The sequence below is a fragment of the Salminus brasiliensis genome, chromosome 6, assembly GCF_030463535.1.
Source record: "Salminus brasiliensis chromosome 6, fSalBra1.hap2, whole genome shotgun sequence".
NCBI lineage: Eukaryota > Metazoa > Chordata > Actinopteri > Characiformes > Bryconidae > Salminus > Salminus brasiliensis.
Window position 1 is genome coordinate 14,285,082 of NC_132883.1, and position 19,745 is coordinate 14,304,826.

At 42.1% G+C, this 19,745-nt stretch overlaps 2 protein-coding genes across 3 annotated transcripts; both read right to left on the reverse strand.

The window, feature by feature from the left end:
* Positions 1 to 154: 154 nt before the first annotated feature.
* atxn7l2b (ataxin 7-like 2b) lies at positions 155 to 7,749 on the reverse strand. Of its 2 annotated transcripts, none has more exons than XM_072681763.1 (10): positions 7,628 to 7,749; positions 5,792 to 5,860; positions 5,298 to 5,616; positions 5,005 to 5,225; positions 4,787 to 4,869; positions 3,809 to 4,023; positions 2,489 to 2,645; positions 2,194 to 2,315; positions 984 to 1,818; positions 155 to 458 (listed from the first exon to the last, which is right to left on the reverse strand). In XM_072681763.1, exons 1-10 carry the CDS (start codon positions 7,722 to 7,724, stop codon positions 441 to 443), a joined length of 2,136 nt encoding a protein of 711 aa, XP_072537864.1. In that variant the 5' UTR covers positions 7,725 to 7,749; the 3' UTR covers positions 155 to 440. The 2 variants fall into 2 exon arrangements, with proteins under 2 accessions (XP_072537864.1, XP_072537865.1); XM_072681764.1 differs by lacking the exon at positions 7,628 to 7,749 and adding an exon at positions 5,944 to 7,155.
* A 1,450-nt stretch (positions 7,750 to 9,199) lies between these two features.
* Positions 9,200 to 17,240, reverse strand: sypl2b (synaptophysin-like 2b). The gene is made up of 7 exons (XM_072681767.1): positions 17,145 to 17,240; positions 16,852 to 16,926; positions 16,157 to 16,278; positions 15,856 to 16,063; positions 13,665 to 13,856; positions 11,926 to 12,057; positions 9,200 to 10,670 (listed from the first exon to the last, which is right to left on the reverse strand). The coding sequence occupies exons 2-6, from the start codon at positions 16,918 to 16,920 to the stop codon at positions 11,938 to 11,940; spliced, it is 711 nt and encodes a 236-aa protein (XP_072537868.1). The 5' UTR covers positions 16,921 to 16,926; positions 17,145 to 17,240; the 3' UTR covers positions 9,200 to 10,670; positions 11,926 to 11,937.
* Between the last annotated feature and the right edge of the window lie 2,505 nt (positions 17,241 to 19,745).

Sequence of the window (19,745 nt, forward strand, 5' to 3'; positions counted from 1 at the left end):
GAACATACCATATGTCGCTCTGGTGTCTCAGCCATGAAGGCTGTTTATTTGGGCCTCGACAGCGTATGCATGAATGAAGTGATGATGCAGCGCCATCTAGTGGTGATCACATGCTGTAACAGTTCAACAACAGAGAAAGGTATTCAAGTGTATGGGATATTTATTTTATATTTTCAACATCTGACATTGTTTAGCAGCATAAGGTAGGACTTGAGGTATTTCTATACTCACACACAGGAATTCAATTCATTCATACACATACAGAAATTCAATGTACAAAATTCACTCTCACACACACATACATACATACATACATACATACACATGCGCACATCCTCCTGGGGTGAATTGCAAACGCTTTGACCGTCCTGTGCATAAAGTTTGTGGCAAAACATGGCAGTAGACTTTTAACTCCTGGTGGGTTTTAAGGCAGACTGCCCTCAGTGATGAAGCTTTGGCTGTGGGAAGAAGAATAAATAGTACAGAGTAAGTTCAGCGATTGCTCAACAAATCCATGTAGATTGAGACAAGTCTGTAAACTATTTAGACATGCAGATTGCACATAGTGCTAACCTGGCAGCCACATGCTTGCATTACTTTTCAGATACATTAGCCACATATGCTATCTGTCAAAATGTGTGTGGACACCCATTTCTAATGAATGCATTCAGCTATGTTAAGTTGCACCCATTGCTGACACAGGTGTGCAAATGCACACTATCAGCTTGTCCCTGTAGAGAATAGGCCTTTGCTGAATGCAAGCAATAAATGAGCAGGTGTCCCAATACTTTTGTCCACATAGTGTAGCTCAAGTGAAAGGCTAAATAAGCAGCATGTTACTGCTTATTTAGGGGTGGCAGTATGTAAGTGGGAAATTCTCCAATATTTAAATATTGGGCAAAACCGCCTTGGTCAACACTATGCATCCTGAATCCTTAATAAGGTCAAAGATCTCTACAGCAGTTAATCTGTAAGGAGCTCACCTTCTGTGCATCCAGTTTCTTCTCAAGATTGAGTGAGACAGGCTTTGCCTTGCTGTCTCTCTTCCAGGAGAAAAGGCTGGAGGGAGCATGGGTGAAGGACAGGCTGTTGGGTTTGGGGTGACGTGAGGGAGGCTCTGGGGAAGAGGCACCGCTGGTCTTGCGTTTCCTGCTGGGCCCTTTGTGCTCATGGCCAAGAGCCTTTCGGTGCAGCCCTGAGGCACCTCCACCATCGTTAGAGGAGGATTCTGGGGGAGAGGGTAGAGACATGTGGGAGGTAATAGGAGTAGGGCTTCGCTTGGCCAAGCCCTGCATCTCAGTAACGTGCAACTGGGGCCGCGGCTTGCTGCCTGGCGAAAGAACGCCATTGACTGGTCCGTGAGAAGGGGAGAGTGAGGGTCTGGCTGAGGAGGGTTGTCGATCTTTTGGGGACGAGAAGCTCTTGTTCTGGCCTGGCGGATCTTCTTCCTGCGGAGGAGACTTCCTGCGCTTCCTGGCTGTGGGGCTGTCCTGCAGCTGCCCGACCTTGGCTTGCTGAGGCTGCTTGCTGGGGCGGCTCCCTGGGTTCCGGGGCCGGCCAGGGCCAGAGGCCTCGGGGGCTTTGGTCAGGGTTTTAGAGGGGGGAGCTGAGTTAGAAGTCCTGGGCTCTGATTGTCCTGAGGTACTGGTGTCCCCAGGGGGACGTCTGGGGACAGAGGAGGTGCTAGTCCTAAGAGAGGAGGCACTGGGAGTGGGGACTCTGCTAGGTGGGCTGCGCACAGCACTGTGAGACTGGGAAGCAGGTGGGAAGGCTGATGGAGAGTGATGAGAGCGCAGCTCAGACACCTGAGGGATTTTCCTATGGAGATCAGATATGTTTAGGAAAACCATCTGAAGTGTCAAAAAAAATTACAGTTAAAGGAATAGCCTGGTGATGCAACCAATTTATAGTAGAACTATCTTGGCTAATCAACAACATTTAAATTCATTCAATAAATTCAATTGTGAATTTCGCATTTTGTCATATTTGTCCTGCCAATTCCTTTATTAACATCACATTTATTGCATGCATTTTTTGGTATCAACATCCCACTAAGCCTGTACGACAAATCCTTTAGCATGGCAAAGTCGGCCATTCTCACTCTTACTTCACTGTACTAATTTCCACAGACACAGTCTACTTCTTGGACCTTCACACAACATCCCAGCCATTTGGTGCAGTTGGCTGACTCACTTCCACAGGTGGGCGCTGAGGTGCTGCTCCACCATGGCACTGAGTGCAGAGCGCAGGTGGAAGAGCCTGCGGTCGAACGCCAACACACTACATCCCAGCACGCGCGCGCCAAATGTGCACAGCTGCAGCAGAGAGAGAAAGTAGGAGGAAAGATCAGATCAGAAACTAAATCCTCATGAAATTATTTTACATACTATTATCATTATTATTATTACTACTACTACTACTACTACTAATCAGAACATAGTAGCTTTAATCAACATAACATAGTAATAGCTTTAGAGGACAAGCTCACCCCCAACGGTTTGGGGTGGCATGTGCTGGTGGGTAGATCTGTGGCTTCCTCCTGGTTTTCACCATCACTTTCTTCACTGGAGAGAGAAGCTGAATGAGGTGGGGGGCACTGAGCTGGCTCTTCCACCTCTACACCACTCTCTGATGAAGTCCTGGACCTACGCCCGCAACACGCACACACACACGCACACACATACATAAATAATATTAAAAATAATAAAACAATATTCCAAATATTCCAATTAAGGCTGCAATGCTCAGTCAACAAAGTCAATTAGTTGTTGGCATATAATGTATATATGATGCACACATAACCATAAGAAGAAATAACCATAAAAAGAAATGTCAGTCACAGGGTGACAAATCTGAAAGTCAGGCACTAGGGCAAATTGAGAGGGAACTGTGGAAGGTATATGGGTTTTATCAAATGATTCAGTGAATAATAGCCAGGATTAAGTAATTCTGGAAATAATCATAGCAACACTAGTGTCATCATAAATTAACGTTAAACTTCTTTGTTGTAGTACAGGAAAATATATGCAAACAGCGCAGCTTTTTGGTTTACTGTTTCTTAACAAGCAAAACCTGGACCAGACGCTTTTAGAAGCCATCAACAAGCTTCTTGCTGAATTCTGGTTGGATATTTACCACTCCTCTAGGCAAAATTAAATGAGCTGGTTTAACTTTTAAGCACAGTCCACAGATGTGACTTTTAAGCACAGTCCACAGATGTGACTTTTAAGCACAGTCCACAGATGTGACATTTAAGCACAGTCCACAGATGTGACTTTTAAGCACAGTCCACAGATGTGACTTTTAAGCACAGTCCACAGATGTGGGGTCAAGACTTTGGGAAGGCCATCCCAAAAGCTTAATGTTAAACTAATCTATACATTCCACAACCACCTTAGATGTGTTTGGGGGTCAAACCTGGTGGTTTTTGAACTGTCTAACAGATGCTTAACACCTCTTCCAGATAAAGTTGCTACAATAAAATCTGTGATGTTAGAATCTGCAGTTGTTTGGAAATGGCTCCAATAGACATTCTATCTATGTCGATAGAATCTATGATTATCCTTATCAGTTCTGTGCAAAGTTTCTGGACTTTCAGCATCACTGAATGGGAGCATGCATATTTGTGACCCACCCCCCCTTAATCATGTGTACCAATTTTTTGCTCCAGAAAGAAGTGACAGGCCAATATTGCTATGCCAAATAGAGCTCCACAGTAAAATCTGACATAATGATTGTGTGTAAAGTTTTAACTATAAGTGTATTTAGTTAACTTAGTTATGTTTAGTTAACAAACCCTGCCCCATACCTGAGAGAAACATAGTTGGCCATCTGGCGCCTGCATGGCTGGGGCAGTGGGTCTGCTGCGGGAGCCTGAGGACAGGGAGGGCTTTCTTCTGGCACGTCTCTAATCACAGGAGGAGCCCGCTCCCGAGCTTTAGAGCTCATCTTCAGTTCCAAAACCAGCTGATCAAAGTTCTTACTCCTCCCCACCACCTGCCTACGCTGACGAATAGAGTGAATCTGAGGAACACGACAGGACAAGGGGGAGAAATTAGGTGTTTTAAAGAGTGTAATGTTTGCCTACCAGGAGGGGCGTGTAACCAAACAATCTGGAAGATCTAATGCAACCTAAAGAGATGATGTTTCCTCTGTGGTTTACAGAATGTTTTCCAGTTACACTAATGCTTCCATTTTTATTGGTTGGGGTGGCAATATGCATCTCGTGGTTGGTGTAGTGTAGTGGATATTACCACCTTCCCCATGGCAAACCAGAGTTAGATTCCCTGGCACACCACACTACTCCAATAAGGTCCTGTTAAAGCCTGGTATTAATAATAAAAATATTAATGTTTCGGGTCATAGCTATTCATGCAGTCACTCTCCCGCTGCTTTTGTTTTGACACCATGTGCTTGCTCATGCTCCAGTGCTGGATTTTTCAATTGCGTGGGGAGATGGACTGCGAAGGATTTATGTATTTTCTGGATGAGGCAGTGGCGGGGTTGATGCCGGCAGGGCTTTGTACTTTGTGCTGGCCACATATGATCAGATCACCAATTAGAAGCATGTTATTACCAGGTGTGAATAGGGCACTGTGCAAGACTCTACATTTATCCACCTTGTAACAAGAGTCCAATGTGCATCTGTCTGGATAAGAGCATCAGCCAAATGTCTTTAATGTGAATGTACCGAACCTGTAGCTATTATTATGTGGATCTTTTTTACAGCCAGGGCCATAAAACATATGTAATATTACTCTGTTATGTATGCACAATATGTACTTACATTACATGTAAGCAACCTGGTGCAGAGCTTGTTCTTTTCAGGATCAAGTACTCCACAGTGCTTATCCAAGTCGCATTCTTTTTCTGAAGACAATGGGGATAAAGGAGATTAAAAAAAGCATATCTAACCTGAAACATGCATCTTTACATTTGGTCTGAGTTAAACAATTAGTTTAGCCTGCTTTAGTCTGATTTATTATGAACAAAAAAAAATCATACTTGGGACTTTTTTGTAAGTTCTGCTGTATGTTCTTGGTCCAGGCAAGGGCTTTTGCATGTCTGTTCCTTTCTGCAGAGGCTTATCTAAAGGAGGGGGCATTTTGGGTGGTGTTTTGGGTGGCGTGGACCCTGGATGCCATGGTGGATCTCGAGGAGTCGGCGTACATGAATATGGAGGCGATGGGGGGCTCCCATGGGAGAACTTGTCCAGCTGCAAAAGACTGGAAAAAAAAAACACTTTTAAGAGAGAGCCGTAGATTACAGGCACTTGCTCAACATTAAGTGAATCATACCTGTTTCCATCCTTCTGGGATTTGGGAGGTTTGTGAATGGGAGAATGCAGTGGTGGGACTCGAGGGGGTCCAGCACCTTGCTGCTTCCCCTCCCTGCTTTCACGGAGGCCACTGTGCTGGGAGGGGGGGCGCCCCTGTTGCGGCCAGTGTGACGAAGGAGATGAAAGGGAAGAGTGGGGGCCACAGAGCTTGCTGAGGGAACCGTGCCGCCGCACACAGTGCTTCTCAAAAGCTTGTGGCTTTACTACTTGCCCACAGTGGCTGCACACTACCAGGTAGAATTCATCCTGGGACGGGCAGTGTCCATATATGCACATGTCTGTAAACAAGAACAGGGATCAGTTTCAAGAATGCTGCAATTTTCCACTTTCCAATTGTGTCAAATGCCAGTCTGTCCTAATAATGTTGGGTACCACTTGCAGCATCAGTCCTTAAAGCGGCACGGACTTAAAGAAACAGCTTTTGAGGCAAGTAGGATAGTGACAGCCACTCACCCTCTTTTCTAAGAGTCATGGTTTCCATTCTTTTTTTCACATTCTTGCTGCACTCTTCCCCAGAGGTCCCTGAAAGGAGCAAGCAGTGGTCAGTGAACACATAATTACAGAAAGGACAAGAAGGTAATGTCACTGTGGAGGGATCAGCTCACTAAATAATCTGATTGAAACACTAGTTGATCTTCAAAGACATGTTCAGTTTGGTGGTTCCCCATAGCAGACTAAGATTCGACTCCCCATGGAGACAAGCATGCCACGGTTCACCAAGCTGTGGAACATGGGACAAATATAAAGTGCTCAGGATAAATACATCTATTATTGCCATTAGTACAGTAATAATAAAAAAATGTCCATCATTGCTTTGAACTGGACAAACGGGCCAATGTAATAGATGTGTGCGTCATCAAAAAAGACTTCGATATCTATTATTGGTAATGAGGGCAGTGGTGGCTCAGTAGTTAGAGCTCCGGCCTATATATATATATATATATATACCCAGGCTCGAGAACTTGCGCAAAGCCCTTCACCCTCTCTGCTCCCCGGGCGCCGCAGCAATGGCTGCCCACCGCTCCGGGCATGTGTGCTTTCCCTGGTGTGTATGTGTGTGTGTTTAAAGGCGGAAGCTAAATTTCCATCTGTGTCCAACACATAATAGTGAAGTCTTGTCTTAAACTACATTAGTATCATAACTTCAGTGTCAAATTAAAAAAAAGGAAAATACCAGACAACAACTACGTAACGGCTGATGACCTACAATTGCCATAAGAGGGAATATCTATTTGATTTTCAGTGACAAAATTCTGCTTCTACACCTATGTGGACTGGATGCAACTTGACCCACATAAACCTCGGTGCCTGCTTGGTAACAGAGGCAGTGCAGGTCGAGTGCTGGATCAGTGTTTTCTTTCCCCTCAGAATAAGTGGCCTAGTTATGCTGATGCATAATCTCTTCCACAATACTCGCGTGTTATGTGGATTTATTTAATGCAGCGAGCCGTAAAGATGTTGTTGTAGAGGGAGGAGGGGAGGGAGGGGGTCGGTCATCCTGGACATCATTTCAGCGGTCAGCTATGGCGAGACACAAGCTGAGAGCCTTAAACGCTGCACCCAGGTGTCTGGAAAATACAGTGCTAGCAAGAATGAAAGCACATTTTTTGATTTAACCGTGACAGGCCAGGTAGCTAGCATTTGAAGGATGTTAAGATTAGTGTCACTTGGGTTTGAAGACATCATTTAAGACCAACGTGCCCCAAACACCCGGCCTGTCAACCGGGCAAGTGACAAGTGGAACTTGGCTCAGTAGCTAGCTAGCTAGCTTATTTGCCATGGTAGTTTGCTGGCCTGAGCCTGAGCTTCACCTTCACTTCCCGTTGTCTTCAATTCATTTAGCTAGCAAGCTGGCTATGCTGGCTATGCTAGCTAGCTAGCTTCCATACCCAACCTAAGCCAGCGGGGACGGTTAGCGCGCAAGCTAGCAAGCTAGTCTGCCTGTCAACTGCACCGCATCCTCAAGCCTTTGGGAATCACAGAAAATAAACACCAACATAAACACAGCGACCGTTAACACGGTCTTTTCCCTTTCTATATATACAGACACCCATTTTGTGCTGTCGTGTTTTTATTTTTTTTTGCAGTCACTGTGCTAACTGAGCGCTAGGACCTGGGAGGTTTGCCGAAGTGCGGCGCTGACCGCGAACCCGATCCGCGCTAGGACCCGGCGGGTCTTTTGTTTGGCTTATGGTGAATGGGTCCTGTCCGTTTAAAAGAACTGATTTCACTGTGGCCGCTAGACACTGTGTCAGACGAGATAGGGTTCAGGGCGAAGCCATCACTCACCCTCCGGTGTGGAAACGTCGGCCTTATCTATCCAAGTGTTCCAGCTCTGCCCTACAAATTCATCAAGGATAGAAATCCGCCGATCTAGGGCAGCCATTACTGTCCAGCGCGCGCGCACTCCGCCACCATCACTACAGGAGCGCAGCTGCGACGTCATTGCGCGCGTTCACGATGCCTGGATTTCATTTGTGCTCAGGCTGGAGGCTGCAGCGACCTGCTGCTGAACACCGTAGAGACAGCTTTCCTCTCAACAGGACAGCAGCCAGGCTGCCACTAGACCAGCATTAACCCAAACAATTTAACGATAAAATGACTCTCAACCCATCTTCTGTCGACTTCATATCTGCTCCAGGCTATAAAAAGCTATGAATGTAATAGCATTTGTATTAAACGCTTCACTACAAATCCACCCATACGCCTATAATTGGTCCAGTTAGTAGGTTAATGCTCAGATGCAGCAAAGTTCATATTGGCCTTGATATGAACTTGATATAACTTTGATATGAAAGTTAATACAAGATTGGGACAACATGAGGAAACAAATTACTTCAATTCATTCAATTAATTCATTCACAGAAAAGTAAAAAAAAAAAAGAAAAGAAAAAAAAGCTGGAGGTCATGAAGGTGTATTGTGACCAAGATGAGATGAGCTTTTTTGTTTTTCTACATGAGTGCTGACCTTATTTCAGCTAAGCGAGGCAAGTGCATCCTCAGATTCCTGGACAGGTCCTCATTATGATAGGTTGGCCACTTCTGAGAAGATTCACTACCATCAAGCTTTCTCCATTAGGTTCTACATAGGTTCTCACTATGGTTCTCTGCCATCCCAGAGCCTTAGAAATGGGTTCGTGTTCCTAATGATATATGATACAGAAACTGAGAAGCAGCTGACAAACAAAATGAATTCATTTTGGGATCCTAGTTTATAAAACAACAGTTTGCAGGTCTGCTTCCGACCAATTTAGATCATTTTCTTTATAATCGTGAACACATCCCTTGTACGTATTTGTAAATGGTGGTTCACATTACAGCTGTACAATTATTTCTGTAATCTTACAAAAAAAAAAAGAAGTAATTCAGGCTATAAAAAGCTATACATTTAATAGCATTTGTATTAAACGCTTCACTACCAATCCACCCATATGCCTATAATTGGTCTAGTTAGTAGGTTAATGCTCAGAAGCAGCAAAGTTCCTATTCCCACATCCCTTGTACATATTTGTAAATGGTGGTTCACATTACAGCTGTACAATTATTTCTGTAATCTTACAAAAAAAAAAGAAAAGAAAAAAGACTTTTCACCAGATTTTAACAGAAGTCAATGATCCAACATCTCACAATAATGAATATCGTGTATCCATAACTGGAGTAAAATGAATTGCCTCTGGTCATGGAAAACACTACCAAGCAGGAAAAAGCTGAAGCATGACACATTTCATTTCATTTGCCTCAGGTGAAATGACACATCCTGCAATGTGACTGCTGCACATGCGCACATTGCGATGATGCTGATGCTGAATTGATATATTGTGCAGCCCTAGTCCCTGCATACACACATAGATCACTATACTGTTTAAAAACAACACTTTTATTAATGAACTATTAGGCACAATAATTAATTAAGGCACATTACAGCACAAACATACAAGGTTTATCCTTACATTTAAAAGCCCATTCTAAAGAAAGCTGAATAATAATACTAAAACATCAGTTTTTGCATTTTAATAAAGATGGTATAACATTCTTTCACTGTTGTGGCTGACTGTGATATTTTCAAATTCTATGCACATGAACAGAATTCTATTCGGGCAGCAACAGTGGTGATAAAGCTTGAGATGATAGAAAGCTGAAAAACTGAAAAATTAATTACCACAGCAATGCAATATACAACCTATTAGAAAGCATGCAGCATATTGACATACTCTGTAACCTTAAATTCAAGTCTAGGAAAACAGGAGAAATTATTAAGTAACAATAAACATTGCATTGCACAAAGAAAGAAAAGTGATACTCCAGTAAAACGATGGATGTGAACACATTCAAAATTCTGCAGAAGCATACAGTCTCTATGGCCAGCTTTATGAAAACAAAATGGTAACAAAAGATGATTCTATTACTAAATATTCTGATAACAACTAAAAACTGCTTTGCTTTACACTGCTATTACCTATTAGCTATAAGAGTTTCAAGCTGTGGGCTCCCACAAGAGACTCGACAGTCAATGCAGAGTTCAGTGTTCAGAATTACATTCAGGTATGTGCACATTAATGTGTGATGCATACGAGTGTCATAGCTGACAATAAACCCTGTAGTTAAAGCTTGGTCACAGTAGCCTGCATTGACTTGGGTTATGCTTTTGGTGTCGTTCTTATCCCTATCAAACAGCTACAGTATGCTCAGTCAGATCAACGTCTTGTCTTATAAATTTACAACACAATGGCATCAGTTTTTAGGGTACCTGTATTACTCTACTACTGTATTAAAATTGCATAATTTAGTGCCAGTACCGGTGTAACTTCAATCATTCAATCAAGGGTTCTAGGCTGCCGCCATTCTTTCTCATAATCATACCATCTTACACTTCATGATGGTGGCTCTGTTCTCTTCTCCTTTCTAATTTTGCGGTTTCATATCTGCTTCCGTTTATAATCATCTTATTTTTAATCAGCCTGCGGCTACATCTTTATCTCGGTCATCAGAGAATAAAAGTCCAATGCCCATTTTAGCATAATCTCTCCACCAAAGGTGTCAAATACTTTAATCTCCTGTGGTAATTACAATGAAACATTTTATGATAATTTGGTAGATGGCTTGCTGCTGAGTTGCTGGTGTTCTATCATAAGCGAACAGCCCTTTTTTTTTTTTTTAGATTTCAACTTTCAGTGTTGAATGAATTATTGTCATTATCTCTGCTCTCAATATTTAAGATTGGCAGAGGGGGCATGTAAAGGCTGTCCCTTATCGCCTTTCTTTTATCCTGATTGCATTTGGGCCAATAGCAGAAGCACTTGAAGACCTTTTCTTCTTCTTTTCATGGTGTAACCTAAAAAGGAAGAGAGAAAAAAAAAACTGTTTAATTTAATGTCCATTTTAAATGTTTATCCCAACAGTCATTTCTTTCACACACTCTCTCTCCTAGGGAAACACCTTAGGAAACCTTGTAGAAAATATTGCAATTTTCAAATACTGCAAGTTCTCAAAGACAAGCTTTCATAAACGTAGTATGTTTCCAGTATGAAGTGCGTTTTGTAAAACAGTCATTTGAAGGAGTTCCCTTAGATTCTTCCTTCCATTCAGTCCATGCTGAAGATTCACTGCTCTCAAAACATGGCACTTTCAATTCAATTCAATTCAATTTTTTTGTACATGCAACAAATGTATCATTGTGAAGTTGTTTTTTGGTCAGACATGATGGGCCAAATTCACTGAACAAATTTGAAAACTAAGCTCCAAGTCCTACTCATTAAACTAAAGAGCCTGTGATCAGAGTGTCAGTCTGTCCTTACCACTGCAGAACCGTTTATACTTCAGATTTTTTTTTTTCCCAGTGGGCCGGTAGCCTATATACAGATATTTAATAGGTTCTTTAGCTGCAGTGTCAAGGTTGGTCCAATCTGTTATAACTGAAAGTATCTAGCACTCCGGCATCTAACTATCCAGCACTCTGTGCCAACTATGCATAGAAAGAGAAACATTAAATCTGAAGGTGTGTTCTATGAACCCGGTCCCTTCATTGTCTCTGCCTATTTCCTCATTTCCCCATCTTATCCAGCTAATTAACTTTAATACCCCTTGAAAAGCAATTATTTTATGGCTGTTTAATCATCTTATGTCTTTTGATACTCGTTCAATTAGCAAAACGAAATCTGCCAGGGACCAAGAAATGGGTGTTGAGATTAGAGGGAATTGGTAGGATATGGCAGCTGATCAACTACATATCAAAACATGTGCTTGGCTTGGTTCTATCCATCTATCCATGTCCGAACTGTCACTGCTACTAGATTTCTAAATGTCGAAAATGTGTAACAGATGTCAAGGCTCTGCCTGTAATCCCAGACACATGTGCTTTTAATGTCCAGACTTTGAGTTTCTTGGGTCATCTCTTTAACATGCTCTCTGAGGTCCTCAAGATATTACCCAAGAAACCTTTGGATACTTAGTCAGTAAGTAACTTTTTTATTTGCATGGCCTATCAGGACACTCATAAGGGAGTATGAGACATGTAGTATTTGTGTGGGTATCTGGAAATGGTACTAGATGTAGATGAAGAAAGCCTCCTGCTGAAGGACCAGGCATACCTTCTCTTTTTGTCAAGGCTGCCTTCCTTCTGGCTGAGTGGCTGAAGGAGCTGAGGATTTGTGGAAAGGTGTCTCCTTAAAGATGAACCAGCAGTTTCCTGCCCATAAAATGAGATTGAGGAATCCAGCAATCTAAAATAAGGCGTCAAAGAGCAAGTAGTGAGAAAATCAACATTTAGACACTCTGCCCTCTGTTGAGCTTTTTCAGTTTTGCATGTTTGTCACACTCGTTTATTTCAGTTTTTCAAACATTAACTCTAAGACCAAGACTAACCTAAAATACACACTAAATGATTTTAAATTGATTATTTGAAATGGAAAACAGTCTCCAACACCAAACTGAGTTAAAACGTATTAATTGAAATCAATTTAAATAGTGGATCCCCAGGTCTGATTACTGCCAACCAATCAATCCCTAACTTCAATAGAACCTTTCTAGCAACACGAAATCAAAAAGCAAAAAGTCTTCAACGAGCAGCACAATATGCCAAGATCAAATGTCATTCTGGACACGATAAGAGAGAAAGTTATTCAAATATTAGACCGTAAACACAGCCAGATGTGAGGCCCAGGGACTCCAGTAAACCACCTCATATAAAATATCAAATAAATAATAAATTAAATAAATGTTAAAAGTGGTCCTCTTTGCTTTATACTACATTTAGTATGAAAGCATTCAGTGTGACAAACATGCTAAAAATACACAAAAATCAGGAGGCTAATATTCTTGTCACTGTTTCTACAGAATTCTAGGCAACAGATTATGTGTACAGAATTATTTAAATACTAAGACCATTAGTAACAACCGGTTTAAAGCAGCATTATGCAGGAATTGTTTTATTTTTTGTTTAAATACTAATTAACACACCTGTTCTTAGCTCCCCCTAGCACTAGCAAAGCTCCCAACACTAGGACAGGTCTCCTCTTAATACATGCAAAGCCAGCCACAGCCTCTATTCGAACCATCACCAATATGGCACAGCCGGGCTCAAAGCTAAAAGTAGCTAAACATTGCCTGTACTGGCCAACATCACTTTAAGAGTGATGAGGGGAAAGAGTGCCATCTATCCACCTGGAGAGAGAGCACAGGCAGTTGTGTCTGATTGCAAAGCAGCATGGCTTGAGACCCCTGGGCCATAGTGGCAGCGCATTAGGCCACTGAGCCACTTGACCCCTGAGAGTTGGTATTTCTTGCTCCTGGGCTCCACTACAGTTGGGAAGTGTAATTCCCACTTTGAGCCAGCAGTAAAATGACATGCTTCTATGCATTTCTGTGCAAGCTGAGAGATACAGAAGCGTTACTGAAAGTGAAAGAAGTATTTGGACTGAGGCAGCAGAGTAATACTATAGTACATAGTGCAGAAATTGGGGCTTCGAGCCCAAAGTAGCAACGATCAGGACGCTATTCTTCTTAATATGCGTCAATGGAGCACCAAATTGATTTTGAAGCTGTTATTAACCTGTAAACAATATTGTTATTGCTTTTTTACTTCTATTATTTATTTTGTGTATATAGTGTAATTTATCTACATTTGATAAATGTCTTGCTATCCCTTTTCTGCTGTGACACTGAGAATTTCCCCACTGTGGGACTAATAAAGGATTATCTTATCTTATTTTAAGACAGAAATGCTACTTAAATGTTCCTTTGAAGATACGAAGCAAACATAAATACTGATTTTAATTATATATATTTTTTATTTTAGCAGCTATGATTCTACCCATCAAATCCATCTTACCACTGAGGAATTAAGGTGGCCAAAGTAGGGCAGCCCACCAGGTGTGCACATAATTTTGGCTTCCTTACAAACATCGACCAAGGAGATAAGTGTAGTTGGACTTGTTGCATGTTTCACATCGGTCAGACCCTTTCCCCAGGCAGAAGAACACACCAGCCACAGGAACGTGAACACTCCCGTTATCAGCAGATCCTGTTGAATAAAAGACTTTAGGTAGACTTTAGGTAGTTGCACACATAAATACTGTGCTAAAGCAAACTCACTATGCACACAGGAAGAAGAAAAAAAAAAAGAAGCAACACAAGTCGCACGTGCCACTAAATTATCCTGTGTTTACTTTAGCTTTACGTTGGTGTCTTCCCAAACAGTCCATTGTATGGGCCCAACGGCCATGGAGCTAACATGTGCGTGCTAGTTCTGTGACCAAGGTTGCTAAAATGCTTTTGCTTCTGGCTCGTTTGGCTCACACTTGCAACTGCTGACTATAAAACACACCCTTCTGTTTCTTCATTTGCACAACAGTGTGAGAAACTTCATCCCTACCTCAGTCTGTGGCAGTACAGAACTGAGTGGAGATATACAACTCCTTTAGCGTACTGCTTATTTTGATGTCTACAATGAATACAGTGAGAAAGCCTATCTATATTAACCTATCTGTGGTAGTGAACACACACTCACACACACACACTAGTGAGCTAGGGGCAGTGAGTACACACACACCCAGAGCGGTGGGCAGCCAACTCCAGCGCCCGGGGAGCAGAGAGGGTAAAGGGCCTTGCTCAAGGGCCCAACAGTGGCAGCTTGCCGAGCCCAGGTATCGAACCCACAACCCTGTTATCGATAACCCGGCGCTCTAACCGCTGAGCCACCACTGCCCCCATATTCATGTAAATATGTAGAACCATATTTTATAAAATAAATAATGCTAAAATGATATTTTACCCTCATAAAGGCGTTTCGCAGTCGCACCTCTCTCGCAAACACGGGGCCTCATTTACCAATGCTTTCCAAAGAATGCTCATATATTTGTTCTTGAGAAAAGTCCTAACATAAACACTACGTCAGATTCATGATGTGTGTTTAAACCGCAGAACTGTTCACAGCTCTGCTCTTATGACAATGGATCCCACCATCCTTGTAAATTAACTGAATCCCAAAAACATTGAAAGCGTGGTGGTGGAGGTCAGAATCTTTGTAGGTTTCTCCTTGACAAATGACACCCCATGCTTCTTTATTGAACCAAAAGTGCTTCTTCTATTGGCGTCGCCCAAAGAACCCTTCATTACGCTTTGTTTATTAGTGTACTATAATAATCGAAGATTTTCTAGTATAGGTGTTTCTCAGCTAGGAAGGCTTCAGACATTTTTATTTAAACATGCTTTCTTTACATGGCTATAAACAAACATATATGGATCCAAACTAAAAAAAACTAAACAAAACACCATCCTTACACATCACAGCATTCATATAAAAAAAGACAGATCCAAGTATAGCAAGAAAATAATTAACTAGACAATTGCTCTTAATAAATGTTAACGATACTGCAGCCTTGAGTATCTGCCAATACTGAGAGCAATGCATTAACACCTTCATTCCTCTCTCAACCATTAGACCGCTAGGCCAATTTTGTGTGATTTATTTATTGATTTGTTTTTAATAATTTGATTAGAACCGTACTCGCCTAAAAAATTCCAAATCATTTATAAGAGACGGTCACACAGGTCATGTTATGTTTTATGAGGAGATTCTAGGCTACTTAAATAGGTCTACATTTGAGGTTGTACAAATTTGACCATTTACTTCAGGCCTGCAATGGGAATTGTTGCTTGTAAAGACCATGAAAGCATGGTTAGATAGGTTAGGTAATGCTGTTAGTAAATATGTGCATGTCTGTAAGGTATACAGATCCTGAGTTATGAAGCCTAGAATACCAGCATGTGGGCTTAAACCATGCATTTACATGATTGTTTAGGGTATTGGTTCAGATTATACTCCCCACTCCCCACTGGGTTCTGATATCCAATTCGGTAAGTTTGTCCAGTACCAGAGCGATACTGAAACTGAGTATCGGATCGCCGCACCCCTAATTAATGTATTCTATCAAATCAAGAAGTCGGAAAACACAAAATTAAGCTAATCAAATCAGATTTCAGAAACATCTGCACAAAAAAAAATAATACAGCATACTCACTACAACAGGTCCACGGTTCGACTCACGATAGAGGTGCTGGAAGCCCAGGTACACCACAAGAGCGGCAGAGCAGTACAGGAAGGCCAGTACTCCAATAGCGACAAAGAACTCAGCTGAAGAGGAATAGTTTCCAGTCAGGTATCTTTGGATGGTCTCTGTTGAGCTACTGTTTTTGCAGGTTGGGATTTCAAATTTGTTCTCATTGAGTCTGTGTGTGGAACAAGACCGCAAGAAAACATGTGAAATGAATCCGCAGAGAAAATACATATGCAGCTTAGAAAAACATCTACAAGACCTTTACCTAAAAGGGTATTGGAAGGAGATGTTGATCTCATGGTGTTTGCTAGCCCCTTGGCACCGGACATTAAAGCTTGTGGTTCCGGAATAACCATCGGTCGCTGCAAATGCAAATATGGCAAAGACCTGCAGCCACAGACACGAGAGACAAGAGAAGAGGCCTTAAAATGGATCACATGAGTAATGATATGCAATAAATCTGAGTCATGGTTCTTACAGCCAGATCAACACTGAACGCCACTGAGTGCATAGCGGCCTGAGAAGCATGGAAGCTTGGAGGCTCTGGCCAGCTGTCATTAAGTAACACACTCCAGGCTTGACAGTGAAACCACACAACATCCTTCCACACAGGAAGTCCTAGTTTGAGTGTTAACAAGGCAAAAAACATGCGGCAAAGTTGGTCTACCATGATGGCTGTTGCAGTGAACAGTGTTTTACTTTGTGTGAGGCCTTGCTTTTAACTTGACGAGTGATGAAACTAAATGAAATACTACAAAATTAATATTATTTGAAGGCTAAAAGCAGGGGCTACCCAATAAATGACCCTCTGGCACCCCAGATCAGCTCTGATGACCACCTAAACAAAGTGAAGTCTCAACCCCAAAGAACGACAGGAACGCAGCAAGTACATCATCGTTCAGTCGAAAACGAAAGGACACTCGAGTTTAATCTGGCTAGATAATGAACACCAACACTTACCCATTCCAGCACACGTATAAACCCCAGGGGCTCTTTCAGCGGGCTGATATCTAAACTGAAGGCGGTCATTGTCTTCTGCAGGAAAAAAATAAATACATAAACGACAGATCAGATCAGCCAAGAAACCCCAATCAAACACACCTCATCTGCAATCCCGGAAAAAGGCGACGCTGCGCATTTTCAACGCTTTCTCGACTTAACTGGTGCTTTTCTCATCTACTTTCCTTCATATTCTCCTCAGTAAATGTAAATGTAGCTCCACACCTACTTCACCAAAGACTCTCCAATCCTACCTTGGCTTGCAGACCGGTTTAAAGGAGATATGCAACAAATCCAGCTCCTCTGCACGTCTGACAGTGGTTAGATGTCTGGAAACTTGTCAAACTTTTTTCTCCTTTTTTTCCCTTTCTGACAAGACGATGCCCACGTGACCACGTGACGTCACGGCCTTAAAGCAGCCTCTCTGTAATGCGGCATCAGCGGCTCCTAAACTATTTTATATATTTATTGTTGATTTTAGCAGAATCTTATTTTTATACATGTTTTATCAGTGGTTACTTCTTTTTATTTTAATAGATTTTATCATTGGCCAATCGTTTGCGGTTTCTTTCTATAAAGTGGAAAAAGCGGCTGCTTAGAGCCTCCCAGGCCACATGGGTCACTCATAAATATGTGTCTTGTTACTTTCTCACTTTCGTTTTGTTTTTTTCCCTAACACGTTTATGTGACTTGTAATAACCCAGAAATGATCTCATATAGACTTCACTGCTTAAGCGAGCAGAAACCACGCACGCGACGTAACACAGACGCTATTTGGTGGAGCATAAGCTTCCATTAGTTGCAAGCTAGCCTTGTAGCTCCCGTGCAAACCTACACACACATACACACGTTCTTGCTATTGGTAGACATTGCAGTTTATATTACGACACTTATTGGGAGGCCTGCAAATATGAAGATCACACTTTCTAGCCATTGCACAACAGTGCAGCAGAACCTGGCCTCTGCATTTAACCCACCCCAGGAGGGAAAAGTGAGGGAGGGGAAAGCAATGTTCCTCCACTCCCTCCACCCCCACTTCCTGTCCGTCTCAAACAAGACAGCTGTGGCCCAAGGTTAGAAAAGTAGGGTTGGGCCACAGCTGTCCCAAAATTCTTCTTTTCGCACCCCTCAGCTTAGAAAGCCAGGGTCTGAACGCAGGGTCAGTCATGCTATGTCGCCCTTGGAGCAGGGAGGGTTAAGTGCCTTGTTTAAGGGGCCCAAAAGTGTCAGACCTTGGTAGCAAACCCACAACCCACAACCCTGTGCTTCCTGATCAGGGTTGCAGTGGGTCCAGAGCTTACCCATACCCAGCACTACTATTATAATTAGTAGTAGTAGTTTTTGTGCAACTACAAACTAGCTACTTAAATTGGGCATCAGTGCACAGAGAAATCAAAAAGTTTGACTGTAAGATATTACACTTGGTAATTGAAGTTTCATTGGTCTGTGATTAAAAAAAAGAAGAACATAATGTATATATATATATATATATATATATATATAAACATCACAACAGTAAACCAGTCATTTTTTAATCAAGGCAGGGACCAGCACTGAGGATGAACTCTCTGTGTACAAGGTAGCGTTGCCAGTAGAGGTCACCACCTCCACAGCACAGTTTTCACTAAAGTGGCCTAAACTCACTTCTGTTAAACACAGCATCCATTTAAAAACATAATCTTTTGGTCATTTGAATGGATTACTAATGAATAAACTAATAATCCATTAAATCAAACCTAACCTTACATATTATACAGTAGACAATATGCAGGTAACCTCCAGGCGAGAGTTAGGTTAACAGTACCTGCTTGTGTGTTAAAGAACTGCATACTTTACTCTCCTTCTTCGGTTTCTTCGAATAGCCATTTGGCAAGACTAATGATTATCTCATGGCCAAGCTTTCCCACTTCAGAAACAACACTGCTGCAGATCTCTAATATAATCACAGTCAGCTGTGAGTAGCCACACAGTAACTGATTGTTCTCTGCGGGGACCGTTTAAGAGGACTAATCAGGAATCCATGACAAATCATGCAGTTGAGAGTCACTGTGGAGTAACACAGGAAATACGCTCACTTTTAGAATCACTTTTCGACTTAAAAACGATATACATTTCACAGGCAAAGATAATAAGAAGCAAAGAAAATCACTGGCATGGTCTGAAAGTAGTCTAAGCTTCCCTGTGTGGACAAAAGTATTGGGACACCTGCTCATTCATTGTTTTTTCCAAAACCAAAGGCATTAAAAAAAGAGAGATTCTCCTGCTTTTGTAGAAATAGTCTCCTTCTGTCCAAGGAAGGCTTTCTACTAGCCTTTGCTGTGAGGATTTGATTACATTCAGCGACAAGAGCGTTAGGGAACTCAGGATGTTGGATGACCCACTACCCCCCCTCATCCCCAACTCCCCAACCTAATGCAAAAGTATTGGATGGAGCACCATCATTCCAGAGAACACAGTTCCACTGCTCCACAGCTCAATACCGGGGGCTGTGTGTGGGTCAGCAATGACTGCAATTTAGAATAGCTGAATGTGTTCATTAGAAGGGGTGTCCACAAACATATAGGGTACATGCATCTTTAGCAGCATTTACACAAATCTGCATTGACAGTCCACTGGTGTTTGAAGGTGTGGCACTGGTCTTTTCATCTAAAGGTTTTAGAACAGTTCAAGTACAAGTTCAAGATTTTGTACAGCTTCTGGAGCTCATGATTTAGAGTTGGAGTCCATACAGGGTCTCATTCTGTAATTATCACATGAGTTATAGTCATGGGATATCTCATGCTCCTGTTCCTGCCACCAAATCACATGTATTTGCACACACACACACACACACACACACACACACACACACACAC

Bases quoted from the DNA above. Each gene is read 5' to 3' on its own strand.
- sypl2b (XM_072681767.1), bottom strand. From the start codon at position 16,920: ATGACCGCCTTCAGTTTAGATATCAGCCCGCTGAAAGAGCCCCTGGGG. The intron at 16,279-16,851 runs GTAAGTGTTGGT...CTGTGGCTGCAG, and splicing joins TTATACGTGTGCTGGAATGG to GTCTTTGCCATATTTGCATT. The intron at 13,857-15,855 runs GTGAGTATGCTG...TTTATTCAACAG, and splicing joins CGAACCGTGGACCTGTTGTA to GATCTGCTGATAACGGGAGT.
- atxn7l2b (XM_072681763.1), bottom strand. From the start codon at position 7,724: ATGGCTGCCCTAGATCGGCGGATTTCTATCCTTGATGAATTTGTAGGG. The intron at 5,617-5,791 runs GTGAGTGGCTGT...TCTTGTTTACAG, and splicing joins CATGACTCTTAGAAAAGAGG to ACATGTGCATATATGGACAC. The intron at 4,024-4,786 runs GTAAGTACATAT...CGTGTTCCTCAG, and splicing joins CCAGGTTGCTTACATGTAAT to ATTCACTCTATTCGTCAGCG.